At 39.6% G+C, this 17,642-nt stretch overlaps 1 protein-coding gene across 1 annotated transcript in view; it reads right to left on the bottom strand.

Annotated features, from left to right (window-relative positions):
- The window catches only part of LOC122786346 (piezo-type mechanosensitive ion channel component 2), an 89,581-nt gene that overhangs the window by 47,712 nt on the left and 24,227 nt on the right, over positions 1–17,642 (bottom strand). The window contains exons 5-8 of the mRNA XM_044053001.1: positions 12,581–12,743; positions 9,590–9,857; positions 8,681–8,894; positions 3,083–3,257 (exon numbers count right to left, since the gene is read on the bottom strand). Coding sequence (XP_043908936.1) covers positions 3,083–3,257; positions 8,681–8,894; positions 9,590–9,857; positions 12,581–12,743 — 820 coding nt within the window. The remainder of the gene's footprint in view (positions 1–3,082; positions 3,258–8,680; positions 8,895–9,589; positions 9,858–12,580; positions 12,744–17,642) is intronic.

Below are 17,642 nucleotides of genomic sequence, written 5' to 3'. Positions count from 1 at the left end.
TTAGGTTTGTGTTAACAGGCATTTTTATATTCATTCATTCATTCATTCATGCATTTTATATATAAGGTTACGCACTACAGCTTTAAGTTGTGATTGTAATGCTAGTTAATTAATTGACTTTCTGAATGAATTTAATTCACTCAGAGAATGTTTTATCACGCTGCGACAGTCACATTAGGCGTCCGTGTATTTTAAATCTTTGGATTATTAATATATGAATGAATCTGTTGTCACTTTTCTGGTGATTTACTGCTGAATAAACACAAGACAATGAACTTTACGTAAAGCACTGACTTAATTGAGCGATGGTCAGAGTGCGTCCAGATATTAGCACAAAGACGAGGTCAGTCTTAGTGTGGCCTCTCTCCTCTGAGTTGTGTTGTAATTATGTTTGATTGTTACAATCTGAAGAAATGTGAGAACGTGTCTCTGTCTCACACACACACACACACACACACCTATGTGAGAAGATCAATAGTCCATGCAGCAGAGTTTTCCAGGGAAGTATTGACCTCGCTATAAAAAATACTAATCTATAATCCCATTCAACGACAAAGGAGCTGAGCTCCGAGGTGAAGGAGGATGCACTGGATTCAGGGTCTTTATCTTTATTTGTATACGTGTTGTTTTATACCCTTTTATAATCTGTAAAAAAGTCCTTTAAAAGCAATATATGCTGTAAATATTCAGTTCTATTTATTTTTATGTGCATTGACACTTTTCAGAAACAAAATCCAAGTGATTTTATTGGACATAATATACATTATGAATTAAGTAGAGTATAAGTCTGTTATTTTAGAGTTTAAAATCTCCTACTAAAAGCCTCCTCAACAGCTCCACGAGAGTGCACTTAACACAACACAGTGTCAGTCAATCTTCTATTCACTGTCGCCAAAAATGGCTGTTTAGTCCAAGATGGCGGACTTCCTGTAGGATTGACGGTAAAGTCCTCATTGACATTTTGGACCGTCCTGACATGATTAAAATGTGTACCAACTTTTGTTTATGTACGTGAAACTTTTCAAAAAAAAAATCACTTGATGAAAGCTTTTTTTCCATTTTCGTTAGCCCCTCCCACTTCCAATTTTTCACGCTTGGTCACTGAACGACTTTCACACGTACATTTTCATGAGTTCTGATGCAGTCGCAAACATCTGTGAGTTTTAAGGCTTAAAAAGAGAAAAATAAGAATTCCTTGCATTTCAATAGTCGAACCCTACTACTAATAATAATCAGGTGCCTTTTTGAAGACCGGGCTGTACAGTAATATTTTCCTGCTGGCTGTTTATTGTAAGATCCATTTCTGATGCACTTTCAGAGTAAGAGACGAGTGATAAAATCTACAGTCCTGTGTAAAAATGCACTCACGAGTTTATCTGATGTTGAAGAGGCTTCAGGAGTCTGACGCAGATAAATCAAGTGGGCGCACGGTCGAGTTCAGATCTCCCGCTCTGTCCTAAAAGACTGTTAATGTGGAAGTGCACTTTGATTAACTCAGCGTCAAGCTGACGGCTAAACTACATGAACTTTCAAAGAACTTTTGCTTCAGTGTCATCATCAGTGAAATACCGGTCAAAATCATGTGACCTGCACACGTCATCATGTCAGATGTGAGGAATTCTATTTGGGTCATTTTGGTTGTAAAAAGGCTCTCGGAGAGCAAATAGCTTCCGGATGTTTCCATATTTCACCATATTGACTGATAAGTGGGCGTAGTCCTCTGGTTTTCCTCAGGACACCTATGTGGAAGTATACATTTACTGAATAGCCACCGAGGGGCAAAATGCAGTCACTTCCACTTCTCAAGTGATTTATACTGTCAGTTCAGATCTCAGTCGCTTGTTTTCAGGATTTCTTCACTAGAACATGATGATAATTTAGATGAAAACTGGGGATAAATTAGGACACATGTGAGTGGACACCAGTGTGACTGAAAAACGTCATGATGAAGTCATGATTGGTTACCACTTGGTTACGACGCAACGAAAAAAACATGGAGGCGTTTATCTGCGGTTTCAACTGAGGAAGAAGAAGACACGACATTTCTGGAGTGTAATAAAATAATCATCTAGAGCTTGATTGAATGCAAATCAGTCTACTCCTCCAAGTACAGAATTAGTTCATCAAAATATTGATTTTGAAGCCAGACGGCGCATTTTTCCAGAATTGGAAAATGTGGTAAAATTCATCCACACATGTACAAAGAACTGAGGACTCTTATTTTTTAAAGTAAATATCTTGTCATCATCCATCCTCTCTTCATGTTTCTGTTAATGTTTCATGTTTCTGATTGGACTGGAATCTTCCATCGATACAGTTTCCTGATCACGAGGCAACAACGTGGCTCACCATTTAATCTAATTTAATCTGGATCTATTTCAGTTTCACTGTCAGGGATTTTATTTATTGTGTAACATTCTGAGTCCTGAGCTCTGACTGCAGCCTCTCAGCAGCATTAATATCAGTGTAGGTCTGTGTTTTATGTAATAATCTAGTTTCAATGTTTGCTTTTCAAACAGGTTTCCACTGTGGGAGAGAAAAAAAATGGCTTCATGTGAGATCGGATAACCATTTAAAACACATTTGTCTCTTTTCCATCTATAGATGTCAATAATTGTGTTTGTGAAAAATTATTTCTAAATTGCAAGACGGCCAAAAATGGATGATAGGTCTTCTGAAGTGAACACCACAACCATAGTTTTAAATCTTTGTTTACCTAATTTTTTTTTACTATAACAGTCGTTAATAAAGCTGCACAGAGCTGTTACAGTATAATATATATGTATATGTATATATATATACAAATATATATACATATATATAACCGTAAAAGTATATGGTGTAATGTGTAAGATGTGGAGGTCGTTATGACACTTATTGCCTTTGACATAAAAAAAATAACCACTGCCTCCTGCATCTACAAAGCTATTATATGATTGCACGATTAATGTACATATTTGCAGTCGCCCACAGATGAGAATTTAAAAAAAAAATCTTAATGTAAATGTTGTTTTTATTTTGGTATAAAAAATAAACCTGACTGTGGAGACAGTGGCGACAGAGAGTGCTTTACTTTGCTCACCGTCAGCTGTTCGATGGGCTCCTGCAGCCAGAGGCGGATCAGCGTGGCCAGAGTGTAGTAGAGGATCAGCAGCATGATGGGATTCACAAAATGGTACCACTTTCTCTCCGGGTGCACCATGAGCTTCCACGTGTATGAGCAGTTGCTCTGAACGATCGGGGAAATGCCAAACACACTGCAGAGACACACACACACACACGGACTGTGTGAGGACACGAGCAGCAGGACGATTTCCGGGGGGATTTGAGCCAGAAACCCTCTGGTCACAAGCCCAATTCCGCTCCACTTGGACATAGGCTGCCTCATTTTTAGTAATCGTGAAATATTTCAGGTCTTTAACTTTGATCCCTTGAAATAAATGTGAAATGAAACGGTCAATAATACAACTGTTCTCATTGAGGATAAATTAACTTCAGTTTAGATTATTGGATGTTAAATCTCATCCATGACAGTGGACTCAGCCGTGTGGTCTCATTAGGATGAGTGTAATGTTCAGGGCGTCACTGTCAGTGAGCGAGTGTGGTCGTGAGCTAAAGAAAGAAAGAAGCCGAAGAATCCATTCCTCTCTCAGATCAATTGATTTACATTATACTTAAAGGTTATTGTTATGACAATTACAGACTATTGAAGTAGTAATGTTCATAATAAAGTCACTAAAATAAACAATACCGTCCTCCTGTGTTTATTAGAGCCCTAAAATGAGAAAACACAATGAATCGATTATCAATCAATTACTAAATGAATCGCCAACTATTTTGATAATTGATTCATCGGATTAACACGATTTTTGATTGTTTCAGCTTCTTAAATGTGAATATTTTAAAAACGGAATCATTTTGGTTTGTGGACAAAAACAAAGGCATTCGAGAACATCATCATTTCCAGGTTTGACTAACACCGATCAACATGTTTTAACCTTTTTTCTGACTTTTTATGGACTAAGCGATTACCCGATTAATCGATTATGAAAATAATCATTAGTTACCTGAGGACAAACTCATGGATTTGCGTGGAGGTGATTATTTAATTATTTCATCACTCACGACTCCTCGTGCATTCCCATTTCCACAGCACTGTGGTATTTCTGTCCCAAAGTGTTAATAAAAGAAAGCGGTTCCCTCTGTTTCCTGCCTCCACAGCCTCTGAGACAAACTCATATGGATCTAATATGTAAAGTACGCTGACCGGACAATAGGCCCCTCACTGCCTGCCCCAGTGCTGCTTGTTGACATTGACTTGGCCTTGCTGTTGGGCCGGCGCTGAGTGAGGCTGTTGACTGGCCTGGCTTCCACTCTGTTTCCTGCCTCTCCACCCTCACAATGGAAGTCCCCCCCAGTCATGTGACCAGGCAGGCCTTCTTCCCCCAGCTGTGAGACCAAAGTGTTCAGGAAACAAAAGAAAAGGAAAAAAAGACTCTTAATCTGTGCGTCTGTCACTGTAAGACGTCAGCGCCGTTCCTGTCCAGCACCTGACCTTTGTTCTGCTCGCAGGAAAAGAACCGAGTCATGTGACATCCTCTGCGGTACAAACAGATCCGGATTTAGATTTTCTACTTCTGATTGTTAATGTATGTGTAATGAACAACAGTATATTAATCACACTTTGAATATCCACCACAGATGATGAATCTTCTCAAAACATGGAAGCTCTAGATCAGCCTTCAGGCTTCTGAATCTACCACGTGAAATCAAAGTATGTTTACTTGTCTCTTGAAGTCCACACTGGTACAGACCACATCTGGGTGTTTTCCCATCATCAGACAGTGGGATGTAACCTACAGCCTCACCCCTTCTCTTATGGGTAACTTAATAGAAAGCCAGTTAGTTCCAACAGAAGGTAGCAGAGTGACTTTGTCCTTTCCCAGACAAACCTCTATCCTCTACCCCGGCCTGTGCTTCTTTAGCCAGTTTATCAAGTTTATAAACTGTGTGAATTACAATAAAGGTACAATCTCATGTCATCTCATCTCATCGTTATGGTACAAAAGAACAGGGCAGAACTTGAAGTTGTCCAAATCACTATCACTAGTTCTGCACACTGTCTTGCTCTCTGCAAACTTACATTAAGTGTTTTAACAGCTGGAAGTCAAGTTGTGGCTGATAAGAAACTGGAATCTGGAAATAAACGCAGCTAACAAACGACATCCTGTACAACGATGTCTATCAAGATGAATGAAAACAAGACAATTGTTGGTCAGAGGATTTTTAAGGGCCGGAGCAAGAATGTGTTCTTGTTGAGATTATTGTTTTTCTCCAACGTTGCGCTCATTCAAAAAATTTGCATGGGGTTAACGTACGCGAATACTCTTGAGATTTGGCACGGCGGTTGGGTCGGTAAAAACTGCGATAGTGACATAGGGCACAAACCCGTTTGTAGCCCCTGGGCTCTGTAGTGCCCCCAAAAGCTGGGTCATGGTCAGACAAAAGTCGTCAGATCAGGACGAAATTTGGTAAGTGTGCTGGGCTTACTCCAAATTTTCTTTTGGGAATGTTTGACGTGAGAGAAAGTGGCCAAAATTGCGTTAAATGCTAAATGTTTTATTTTTTCTATCGTGTCTAAGTCGCACATAGTAGTTCTGATTTTAACCAAACGTGGTACACCTGTTGCTCTCATGATTCCAAACAAATTTCTAATTTACTTCCATCACCTCCGCCCACCCAGAAGTCAGCCATTTTGAAAAAACAAAAATGGCTAGTCTACGCATTTGAGGGAACTCATCTTAGCACGTTTGAGCTAGCCTCGTCAACCTTCGTCCATGTGTTCTAGACAAGTTAATGATTAAAAGTTACCAAAGGATTTTCTCTACATCAAAAGGCGTGGCCTTAGTGCTGCGACAAATTTGACGTTAAAATGGCTGGTAAATTAACGAACAAAATAAAACTAAAAGTCCACTTTTTGAAAGCTTTAGCGTAGTTACCTGGGGCGAGTGCCCTTTCATGACCGTGAGTCCTAGGAGCGGTCCCAGTTTTTCTTGGGTCTAACCACTAAACTTCAGTGTCGCTCCAACAACGGGATCGTCACACACCACCATTACTGCCAGAGATGGAGACGAGTTTGTTTTCTAATGAAGAAACCTGTCACTGCGGCAGCGTCATCAAACCTTTAACCGCTGTCAGGACACAAGGTTTCATCCAAGGCGGCTTCAGCTAAACATAGCAGTTAAAAAGCCTCGGCCCTGACGCACACAGAGGCACGGCTTTCAAATGAGAAACCGATGAGATCAATAAAAGTCTGCAACACCAAGGACATGGAGACACAACAGCGATAGAGGCGCTTGTGATATTTGCAGTTAAAAAGTTAATGAAACTATTAATTAGATACTTGGTTTTTAAGAGAGCTTTTTATTTATTATTATTGAATGTTTTTCTTTGCGTCAGTTGTTGGCATCTTAGCTGGAAGCTACTTTTATTTAGTCTGGCTGTCTTTCACAAACAAAGAAAATAAAAAGCAAATAATTAAAGATCACAGCCGTCATATATCGTGTAATTACATCTACAGTAATTGTAATGATTCTATGGTATGGTTTTAAATGTGACGATTTGAGTTGAGTTTCCTATAATTTTCAAATCATTTGCATTTGAAGCGACTCAGGCTGAGTGTTGTGGTGTTTAAAGCTGAGATAGGCAACAGGTTCTTGGTTTATAGATTGTCATTTCATGATGAAAATGACTTTTTCTGGCTTTAAAGGCTGGTGCTTTGATTATGATTGATATTACAGTATACATGGGAATGACAAGATCCTGTTAAAAAAAGTCACATAATAAACACATTTGTGTTATAGCAGAATTTGACCATGTTTATAGTTAATTTCATTGTTTTTAACACAAATACATGACATTAAAGAGCCAAAGAAACAAAGTAGGTATGATCTGAAATGAAATGTAATAATAAGTGTATTTTAAGATCAATACAGATCATAAACAGTAGATATTTTATTGTCATTCTTGTTTGGTCCATGAAAAGTGTAAAAAAAAATGTTTTCCAAACCTGGAAATGATGATGTTTTCAAATGTCTTGTTTTTGTCTAGAAACCAAAAAGTATCCGTTTTAATGATTTCTTTGTCAATTGCAGCAAAGAAACAAGAAAATATTCACATTTTACGAAGCTGGAAAATCAGAAAGCCTTGTTTTAGTGATTTAAAAAACACTCAACTAGATTAACTGATTATCAGAATAGTTGTGAGGCCGTGAGGTCGTCACCGTCTGCCTTCACCACAGCCGCGACCAACATGTTGGGTGAGACGTGCAGCGACGTGGCTTCACTCCAACCCCAATGTTTCACCGCAGCAGCCACAGACAGCTGATTGTCTCCTCTCTCATGCATAATAAAACAAGAGTGGTCATAGTGAGGAGCCTAAAAGCTCTGCCTCTGACACCGATGCGCCACGAGTAAGAGTTATGCATCTTCCCCTCCAGCTGCGCTTTGCCTTTTCCTTTGCCTTCTTGTTTGTAACAACAGTAAATGTTTATTAACGCTTAAACAAACTTGCCAGGGCTCAATATAAATATTGTCGAGTCAAATCTGTGCACTGTCGCCGTGTCATGTCTGTATTTTCACATTATTAAGCGTCAGTGTAAACTGGAGCTGTTTAACAAGTGAAATACACCCCCCAGTACCCATTAATGTGACAAGAGAGACGGGAGATCTGATGCTAATGAGTTTATCCTCGGCTGTTGTTTGAGAGACAGTTTGTGTTTTGTTGCCAAGATCTGATTTAACTTTGTGTATGCAGAGAGCAATTGTCAAGCGTAACAATAAAGTTAAATCTACGGCTTCAAGCTCCCGAGTGGAACCTCTATCGCTCCCTGCGGGTTTCTGAGTAGTTACCAAAACAGTGCGGCCTCCTCTGACGTGTGTTTCTACAGTCCTCTGGTGAGTAGTGTGTCAAATATCTGGCTTTTAACATAGCGTTACTTTGTCCAGACTTCATCCAGGAAGCTGAATTGGAGCTGCATTGTGAAGTAAACAGCAGAAGCTGTTATTGGCACAAGCAGGCAGTTGTTTGGATTTCAATGATTCCCTGTGATGAACTGGTGACATGTCCAGGTTGTGACCCCCACCTTTTAACCCCCATGTCATCTGGGATTGGCACCAGCACCTCCTGTGACCCTCATGTGGAGGATAAAGCGGTAGAAGATGGATGGATGAAGTCTGACTGAACGTCCAGCTAAATTTTTAGCAGTAAAATTCACTTTTGAAACCTTTCATGGGAACTTCTTGGTGTTTTCGGCCATCGTGCTGCTGTCTCACTTCACTCCCGCTGTGTGCTTCTTCTGCCATGTCGTTACATAAATGTGTCACTCTCATGCATGTGGGCCCCAAAAGGATTATATTCGAGCTTACACTAGTGGGTTTGTCCATGGTTTCCATGTTGGCCCCAGCCATGTTTTCCTACATGAATTCTCTGCCCACTTAGTTCCCTTTCCAGGCTACCCAGGTACTAACTGAGTATGTGGGCATGGGTTTTAAGCGAGCAAATTATGCAGGTACAGTAACATAGGCCCTACATGGAAAGCCAAGAATGGCAAACTCATAGGACAAACCCGATTGGGAGCCGTTACAGACATGAAAATAAAAAACAAACCCAAAAGACAGACCTGATGTAGCCATCTCCTGGTGGAATGGACTCCTGGAAGAACTGGAACTGGTAGAGGTAGAGGATGACAAGGTGTCCGGCGCTGAAGATGGCCATGAGGACGCACATGCAGCTGAAGATGAGCGTGTCGAACGTCCGGCAGAGCGACCACCAGGTGCACAGGAAGAGGAAGATGAAGAAGTAAACGGCCGAGGTCATGGAGGGCAGCATGACGCCTGCAAGTGCAAAGGAGAGACAATGTCAGAGGAGTGTGGTCTGATTTTATATAAATATGAATAAAATTTAATTAATATATTGTTTAAAAAAAAAAATTAATAAAATCAATATATAGTGGGAGATTAAGTATAATTATGTCCCTGAATATTTAACCACCTTTGTTTTCACCAATGTGGAGTAAGAAAACTGACATTTCAATGCTCTCTTTCTGTTTTTATACAGTAAAACAGGAGAAGATTAGGGTAAACAACAACAAAAAACTAATTTCTCTAACTAATAACCCAATAACAATATACATATCTATGTATTTTTCTTCAATATTAACAAAGATAAAAGTAGATAATTAACTTTAAAACCATAATTAAATGGTTTCTTCAACAATTATTCCCATTATATTATCACAAATGACAACAAATACTCAATTGAAAGTCCTGTTCAATGAAAACATGGTTATGGATGTCAATTTTTCAGACTATAAAAAAAAACTGACACTCAAACATACAAGAAAACTGAAAACACTAAAGCCTTGCTGAAGGTCTTCAGAGGGGCTGAGAAGATCACTGGACTTCCCTCTACGCTCTCTCTCTCTCAACACAACCTGAACACAAACTCTAAACTTTGGTGTCGACAGTAGAAAATGAATCAATAAAATAATTTGATGAGGCTGACGTGAGACACAGGTAGCGCGGCTTACCTGTCATGCCCAACAGGATGGTGACCACCACCTTCCCCGCAGTGGTGATCAAGTTCCCGATGATCTCCTTCACCTTGGAGGCCACTTCGGCCACGATTCTCAAAACCTTCATCTTTGCGCTCTCCTTCTCTTCCTCCTCCTCCTCCTCCTCCTCCTCCTCCCCCTCCAGCTCTTCGTCGTCCTCCTCATCCTCCCCGGCCTCGTACCCTGCTTCGTAGTCCTCCTCCAGCAGGATGTTGTCCTCCAGGCTCAGCTTCTCCTCTTCCTCCTTACAGGAGGTTACGGTGGATCGTGAGGGACAAAAACACGGTTTATTAATTCGCGGGTCAGAGCTCTCCATGGTGCTGAAACAACATTTCCTACAGGTAGCAACAACCTTTACATTTCTGGGAAACCTGTGTGTGAACGCTGTGGTCTCAGCTTTCACCTGAGCATGTTCTTTTTTTCAGGCTTAAAAATGTGGCGTGGCTTAAATAAACATATCATACAGCCTGCGGTCTGTGCTGCTGTTTGAGTCAGCGCGTCCTTGGCTGTTGCATTGATTTCTATTTCGGTCCAGACAAGTATTATGATTGGCAAACAAATAATAACGAGTGAGCGGAAAGCTTACAGAAGGCCTGTTATTTCAGGAGTGGGTTTCAGAGCTGGTGGCAGCTTTTGGAGAGAAATCGATAAGACTGATAAAAAAAAAGTATCCGTCTCCCACAATGAAGGGGGCAATGTTTCTGTGATCAAAGGAATCAAAGCTATAGAATCTAACACTGAAACCTACGAAATACTCTCTGGGCCCTATTTTAAATGATCTATAGCATGTCCAACTCAAAAAGGGGTCATAATTAGTGTCTAAAGTTTTTGGCCAACTATCAATTAAGCCAATCAGAGTTTAACTTGCTATTCCATTTAAAGCCTGTATCTGGCACATTGCTGGGATTTATTGCCAGGTAAAGTTTACACAATACTAGGAATATCTTCTGGCCCAGTGGTGCACATATAGATGGATACATAATAAATGAGTTACAGAAAGCTTATATTTACAACAGTGAAAGTCAAAGTGAATATAATCGGTCAGAAAGTAAAGGTTTAGGATTAGCTGGATACTGGAGAAGTGAAGGTGAAAGAGCACAAGAACAGCAAGAGCCCGTCATTGAGGGACAGATAAGGGCCGGTGGATGCTCATGCAAATGTGTCTTCGACCTTGACGTAAAAACACACAGAAAAGCTCTGACGCTTTACTTTAAACTCCTGAAGATGAGGAAATGATGTAGAAGAGAGGAATAGAGGCTGCAGTACCACTGATGGAGGCAGAGGGCGACAGAGAGCAGGGCTGGTGCTAAACTGGCTCTGTGTTTGTGTACAGTGCGTCAGTAAAACTGGAAGTGTGATATCCATGCCTTTACGTTAATATCTTGATGATGGTGCAAAGTTGTGAATGGAGTAGAGAAGAAGAACAGAAAAAAGCAGCAGACTCCTGCTGTGAGGCTGCAGTACCACTGATGGAGGCGGGGGGGGCGATGGAGAGCACCCACTTTGGTCCCCACTAGTGTGTGTGAGTCCTTGTGTGTGTAGGGTCTGAATTTTCTATTATGAAAATATGAAAAGTTGTAAAACGTGACACGACAAGTGGGCCATTCACTGTGTTTTATGAACAGTAAAACACAGAAGGCAATGGGAAAGTAAAGTAGCAGGTGGCTCAGTGTCACTGTTTAAAATCAAATGACAGTTTAAGCTCATTGAAGGAAATAAAAGCTTGAACGCAGCACAGAGTTCAGTCTATGACTGGATTCTGTGCTGTTTCTCAGTAATGGGGGGGGGGTTGAGCCATCTGTGCCAGTGCAAGTGAAAGTGAATGTGGCTTTAATTAACACTGAGTCATAAAGTGAAGGGAGAACCTGCCACAGAACGAGGAGGGCTGCGTTCCAAGTCATCAACACTCACAGGCAGCGCTCCATTCAGAACTCCTGTTCAGCTGCTCGTGAGGCGCAGTGTGAAGAAAGTATGTAAACAGCAGCACAATGGACTGTTTACTCTGCCGGCCACTTCAGCTCCAGTGAGAAGGAAAACTATCACTAAATGCAATAAAGTGTGGGAGCAGAATAAAAAAATCTGACCAAATTTGGATATTTTCTTTTGATTAAGTACAGTTATCTACATATTATTGTAGTTCCTGTATGATATTTAGATACTGAATACAGCACCTTCCCCACGTCTGAAAACACACACGTGATTCTTATTTTATGACGACTTGGCGACATTTGTGCCTACTAATGTGAGAGTGTGTAAGAGAGAGCGCGCCTCATAACTCTTTATTTCTCTACTCACTCAAATGAGCTGCTGGAACAATTGGCCCACTTACTAATTAATGCAGCAGATCACACGTTCACTCTGTGAAAACATGACACTGTTTCAGAGTGATATTTTCATGCTACATCAAATTAAAGATAGACTGTATATAAAAAATGGACAAAGTACAACATAAAGTCCTGTTATGAAGCCTTGAGATTCACAATTTGACCATTTTTTTGTCGCCAGTGACTTCCAAAGGGTGGGTTGGGGACCCACAAATGGGTCGCCGGAGGCTCCCAAACAAATGTTGCACAATTTTGAGGCAATATTTATGTATAAATGTTTGTAAATAGCATTTACTGGAAATATTTTTTTTATATAATAGTTTCCCATCTTTAAAAAGCGGGTCATACATAACATATATGAGGTTGGGTACAGAAGTAGTTTTATATTGAGTTGATTTTATTCCTAAATTGGACACAGCAATCAGCCTCTTTATTCTGGTGGCTGTGAATAAATGTACTTATTACAAATGAGAGTAAAGTACTGTGTACCAGTGCCAGAGTCAAGGTACCGTTCCCTGCTACCAATTTAAATGTGAAAGGTGCCCAACCCAGAAATTATCACTTCATTCTTTTGCGGGTGAAACTTAACCAAAGACAGACACAGGGACACGCAACAACATTTTGACATCTTAATGAAACCCACTTGTTCCTCTGCGTCAAAGTCGGCGTTGTACTGGGCCATGTCCTCAGGCGGCCTCTTCTGGACCAGACTGCGACACAGCAGCCAGATGGCCAGGCCGGCCATGAACATGCCGATGTCGGGGATGAAGACTCGGATGCCGTTCCCCGCGTCCGCGCCGATCACGCTGAAGACAAAGACGAGAGGAGAAGAGCAGGGGGACAACGTGAGACGTCACGATTATACAGATTCGCGGAAAATGGGAGCAAGGACAAGAACAACCCGATCAGTTTTTCTGAGAAATTCAGGGACTTTTCTTTCTGTCTCTGTCTTTGGATGTGATTTATCACAAATTTCCTTCCTCTTGTCCGTCCCAATCTTCCACATGGCAGTCATCATTTTAAAAAGAATCTCTCTCTGTCTCTGTGGATGTTATTGCAGGGATTAAAATCTGTCAGTAAACACACAAACCTTTTTTTCCATGACTCAGCCGCTCTTTTATGATATGTTTTGTGTTTATGTGGCTCAACCACCCAATTTTAATTCTAAAAATGTGCGGCAGTTAAAAGCGAGCGAAATTCCATTCAAACAAAAAGGTCATGAGTTTTTTTTTCTTCTTTTCTTTTAAACTCATGTGTGAAAAACACGTTTACTGCCTTTAATTTGCTCATGATGAAGCAGCACGAACAATGAAGTGTGTTTTAACTGTGTTTATAATAGTAATAAGGACATCGTTAATATTATACCTGTTCAAATACAGTGATTTTATCCTACAGCATATTTCTGTTTTAATAATTAATCATTTAATTCTATACTATAGAGTTATACTGATACTATGTTGTTTGTAGGGCTGAAACAATTCATTGATTATTAATCATCAACTATTATTTGAAGGTTTTTTAACCCTTAGAACACAGAGCATTCATAAAAATGTGTAATATACAGTGTCTTATATGCTTTATATATATATATATACTATATATAAAACTATATATACACAACTGAGCAAAAAGTACTCACTTGGTTGGTTTTCATGAACAACAAGAAAAGAAAAGAAAAACAATTCTATTTTTGTGACTTCTGCACAATTATTGCTCCATTACATCACGTGTAACGCGTAAGAAGATGAGAAACATGCATTGGTAAAACTGCAAGAGGTAAAACTTAGCCCTGACAATAAAAATATCCTTATAAGAGAAAATATGAATATGAGTCTAAATAATTTCTCATAATTTCCGTGAGCACTACGCGTTAAAGAATAAAAGGAATTTTTCTAATTTTTCAGCTTCTTAAATGTGAATATTCTCCGGTTTCTTTGCTCCATGTAACAAAGAAATCAGTGAAACTTGGTTTGTGGACAAAACAAAACATCATTTCCAGGTTTGAAAAACAACGATTGTTAGTTGCAGTTTGTGTGTATTTAAAACACCTTTTTGTGGCGCACTTGCAATAACAGTAAAAGCTTCTATTCTGTTCTTTGTGGTTGTGACAAAAACAATATCAGCGTGTTATAAAACACTCATAAACTAATTCATATTTAGCTCCGTTTGCTCAACACAGGGCACACACACACACTTTATCCAGCGACTGAAACCTTAATCATCGCACCGCGTCACACAAAGTCTCGTCGTTAATCTCTGTGGGCAAACAAAAGCTTTTGTAACATTTGATACATGGACTGTCTGCTCAGCCTGTGAAACAGCAAATGGTTTGTTTAAACAGGAAACTAAACAGCGGCGACAGCCCCACTGTCGGCCTGAGAGTGTGTGCACCATCCACGCCGGGCCAAGGAGACACTTTTTATGAGGTGCCATGATTGCACGTGCAATTAAAGCAAATAATGTTGTTCATTCAAACCCAAAACCATCGTGTTATGCGTTTTCGTTGACTAAAACACACAGATGCTGCGCGCGTGGCCGCTTTGAAACGGAACCGATCTCCGCGTGGATGGAACAGACTTTTAGAAACGTCGAAAACAAAAGCGCAAATCAAGACAATGGAAAACGCACACTCAGATAAACAGTGGGGTGTTTGGCTGCTGACGCTGCTGCTGCTGCGTCTGAGTTTAATCAAGGACGTCTGTTTCCATGTTCCACTTTTTATTGTTGCGAAGCTTCGTCGTCCTCACACGGATGAAAGAGACCGAACCGAAGCTGAGCCAACTTCACACGGCTTTAACGACTGCTGCTCTTCTCTGTTTAATAATAACAATAACAATAATGCACGATGAGATTTACTTGTGTCATATTATTTGTACAGGTTTATTGAGGATGTTGATGGCCTGTAAAAGTGTGTGTATTGATATGGAATGATCCATCCATCCATCATCTACCGCTTTATCCTCCACCAGAGGGTCGCGGGGGAAGCTGTGCCAATCTCAGCTACATCGGGCGATAGGCGGGGTACACCCTGGACAGCTCGCCAGTCCATCGCAGGACCCCACACACACACACAGATAGAGACGAACAACCATTCACTCTCACACTCATGGTCAATTTAGAGTGTCCAATTTACCTAATCCCCACATTGCATGTTTTTGGACTGTGGGAGGAAGCCGGAGAACCCGGAGAGAACCCACGCACACACGGGGAGAACATGCAAACTCCATGCAGAAAGACCCTTGTTCTCGCTGCAAGGCGAGAGTGCTAACCACTACACCAACCGCGCAGCTCGATATGGAATGATATATAGTTCAAAATATAAAATTCATTCATGATGTAAAAATCTGTCTTTTCAATAAAACAAGAGAGAAATAACTTGATATGAAGTGGTAAAAATCATATAATAATTTGCAGTTTTCTTTTGAAAATTCTTGTCTTATCTTAAAATCTTTAAAAAATCGTACCTCTTTTAAACCGAATCCCATTTTTCTTTTCAAAAACGACTTTATTTACTCTTTCACAAACAAACTTCATTTCTTTTATACTATTTTTAATATTGTGTTATCGATTAATCTTCACCTTTTTTTGATTTCTTATAATTATAATTATAAGGCCATTTACTTAAGATTAGAGGGGTTTTTTTATGCCATATTTTCTAAAGGTCTCACAGTTTTTTGAATCACGGTTTTTATGCATTATTTCTTTTAGCAATAAGTAACTGCGCTACAGTGCAGACACTAAATCTGATCGAAAAGTGAGTCATTCACTTTCAATAAACTGATCTATATTATCAAACTGAAGAAAAAAAACCTGTATCAGTCGACTTCTACTTTCCAATAAAACCTACTAAGGCTACAACTAAGGACTATTTTCATAAGCAATTGACCTACAGATTATTTGTTTGAGTAATTGTTTTGTCTGTGAAAAATGTCCTAAAATGTTGAAAAATGCACAATAATTACAGTAATTCTTATTAGCGACCTGCTACATAAATATTACTAAATAAATAACATGTACTACTGCAATATTACCGCACTATTACAGTGTTACTACAGACGTATTAGGGCCACATGTGATAAAACAAATCTAATAAAATAAAACAGCAAAAATTCTGAGATTAAAGTCAGAATTTGGACTTAAATTTTAGAAAAGTCATTCAGAAAAATGTTTCTCAAATGACTGATTCAGTTTGAATGATTTCTTTTCGTTTTATGGAGCAAATAAACCCATCAAATATTCACATTTTAGACAAATCTGAAAAATGTGAAAACTCGATTGATTTAGTTCTTTCAGGCTTAAAACTGACTCCTACGTCCGATCGCTGTATAAATATTTGGTACGAGCATGAGAATGTGAAGTGAAAAGTCACACAACAGCTGTGTCTTCCATTTAGACACAGTTTTCCAGACCGTAAACAGACCATAAACGTACACAAGCCCCCGCCCATGTTTATGTTGCTCCATACGATCCTGCATGCACACAAACAGGTGAACGCAGAATGTTTATGCTTCTACTTCCGCCACTTACTGCGCCGTATAGCATGCAGCGAGAGAGCGGCTGAGTGCTGGAAAATAAAAGAAGAAGAAGAAGAAGAAGAGTCTGCCGCCCGTCCGTGTGACGCGTGCGCGTTCCCGTACACAGGAAACCACAGCTATAACACGATCACAGAGGAAGAGTGTGAGGAGACAGACGCCGTGCTGTCAACGCATCGTCGGACCTAAGTGGGTTTAGTGTTCGTCCAAGAAGCCGCACCGGGGAGAGCGAGGAGCGTTTCCACACCTGCTCACGTGACGTGGACGGGCGAAAAGTGGAGGTTAATCTCATTGTGGCTTCGCTATATTTAGAAAAACCTTTACAAAGACAGAGAGCATCCACCGAGCTGTGAGGAAAGACAAGAGGTGCTGACTTTAAAGGAATAGAAAGACTTTACACTCGTCGTCATCGTCAAGACAATATGGAGACTTATGATATTTAAGAGTTATTATGATAGTGCTGAGCTCACAGAGTCCAAAACTGTCTCCTTTTTATTTTCTCGGCTGCAGCATCGTCACAAGAAATGTGATTTGCAGGAATTTAAAGAATTACTGAATAAATATGAGAAAACATCACATCTTTTATCTTTTATATCAACATTACAATATTATTTTTTATGTGAAAATGTTCTACAAACATAACTAACATTGTTTTCCTGTTGTTTTATTATATAAGAGAACCAGAACAATATGGTATGATGATACTGTAGTAAAGGTAATTTTGACATAGGGAAGTCGGATTATTCAGTTTCTATGACTGACTGAATGAATTCATTCAGACAATTCAGTCTTACTGTTTTTCTCAGAATTCTGACTTTAGTCTCAGAAAAGTCATTCTGAAAAGTCATAATTCTGAGATTAAACTCATAATTCTGAGAAAAAAAGTCAGAATTCTCACTTTAATCTCAGAAGTAATTCTGAAAAGTCATCATTCTGACTTTTTTTTTACATGTGGAACGAATACTCCATATAGTACTAAAATAGAAACAATAAATGAGTTTATATTATTACTACATTATAACTTTCTATGACTGTGTTATTACTGTTACTGTGTGTTTTCCTCTTTTCTTCTATATTCAGTTTCAGATGAATCAGTAATCTTTGTATCCTGTGTTAAATATCTTAAATAGATAAGAGCATCATTTTATATTTAAATACGTGGTTTATTCACCA

Source organism: Solea senegalensis, linkage group LG1 (genome assembly GCF_019176455.1).
Source record: "Solea senegalensis isolate Sse05_10M linkage group LG1, IFAPA_SoseM_1, whole genome shotgun sequence".
NCBI classification, from domain to species: domain Eukaryota; kingdom Metazoa; phylum Chordata; class Actinopteri; order Pleuronectiformes; family Soleidae; genus Solea; species Solea senegalensis.
This window is presented reverse-complemented; position numbering and strand designations above follow the sequence as displayed.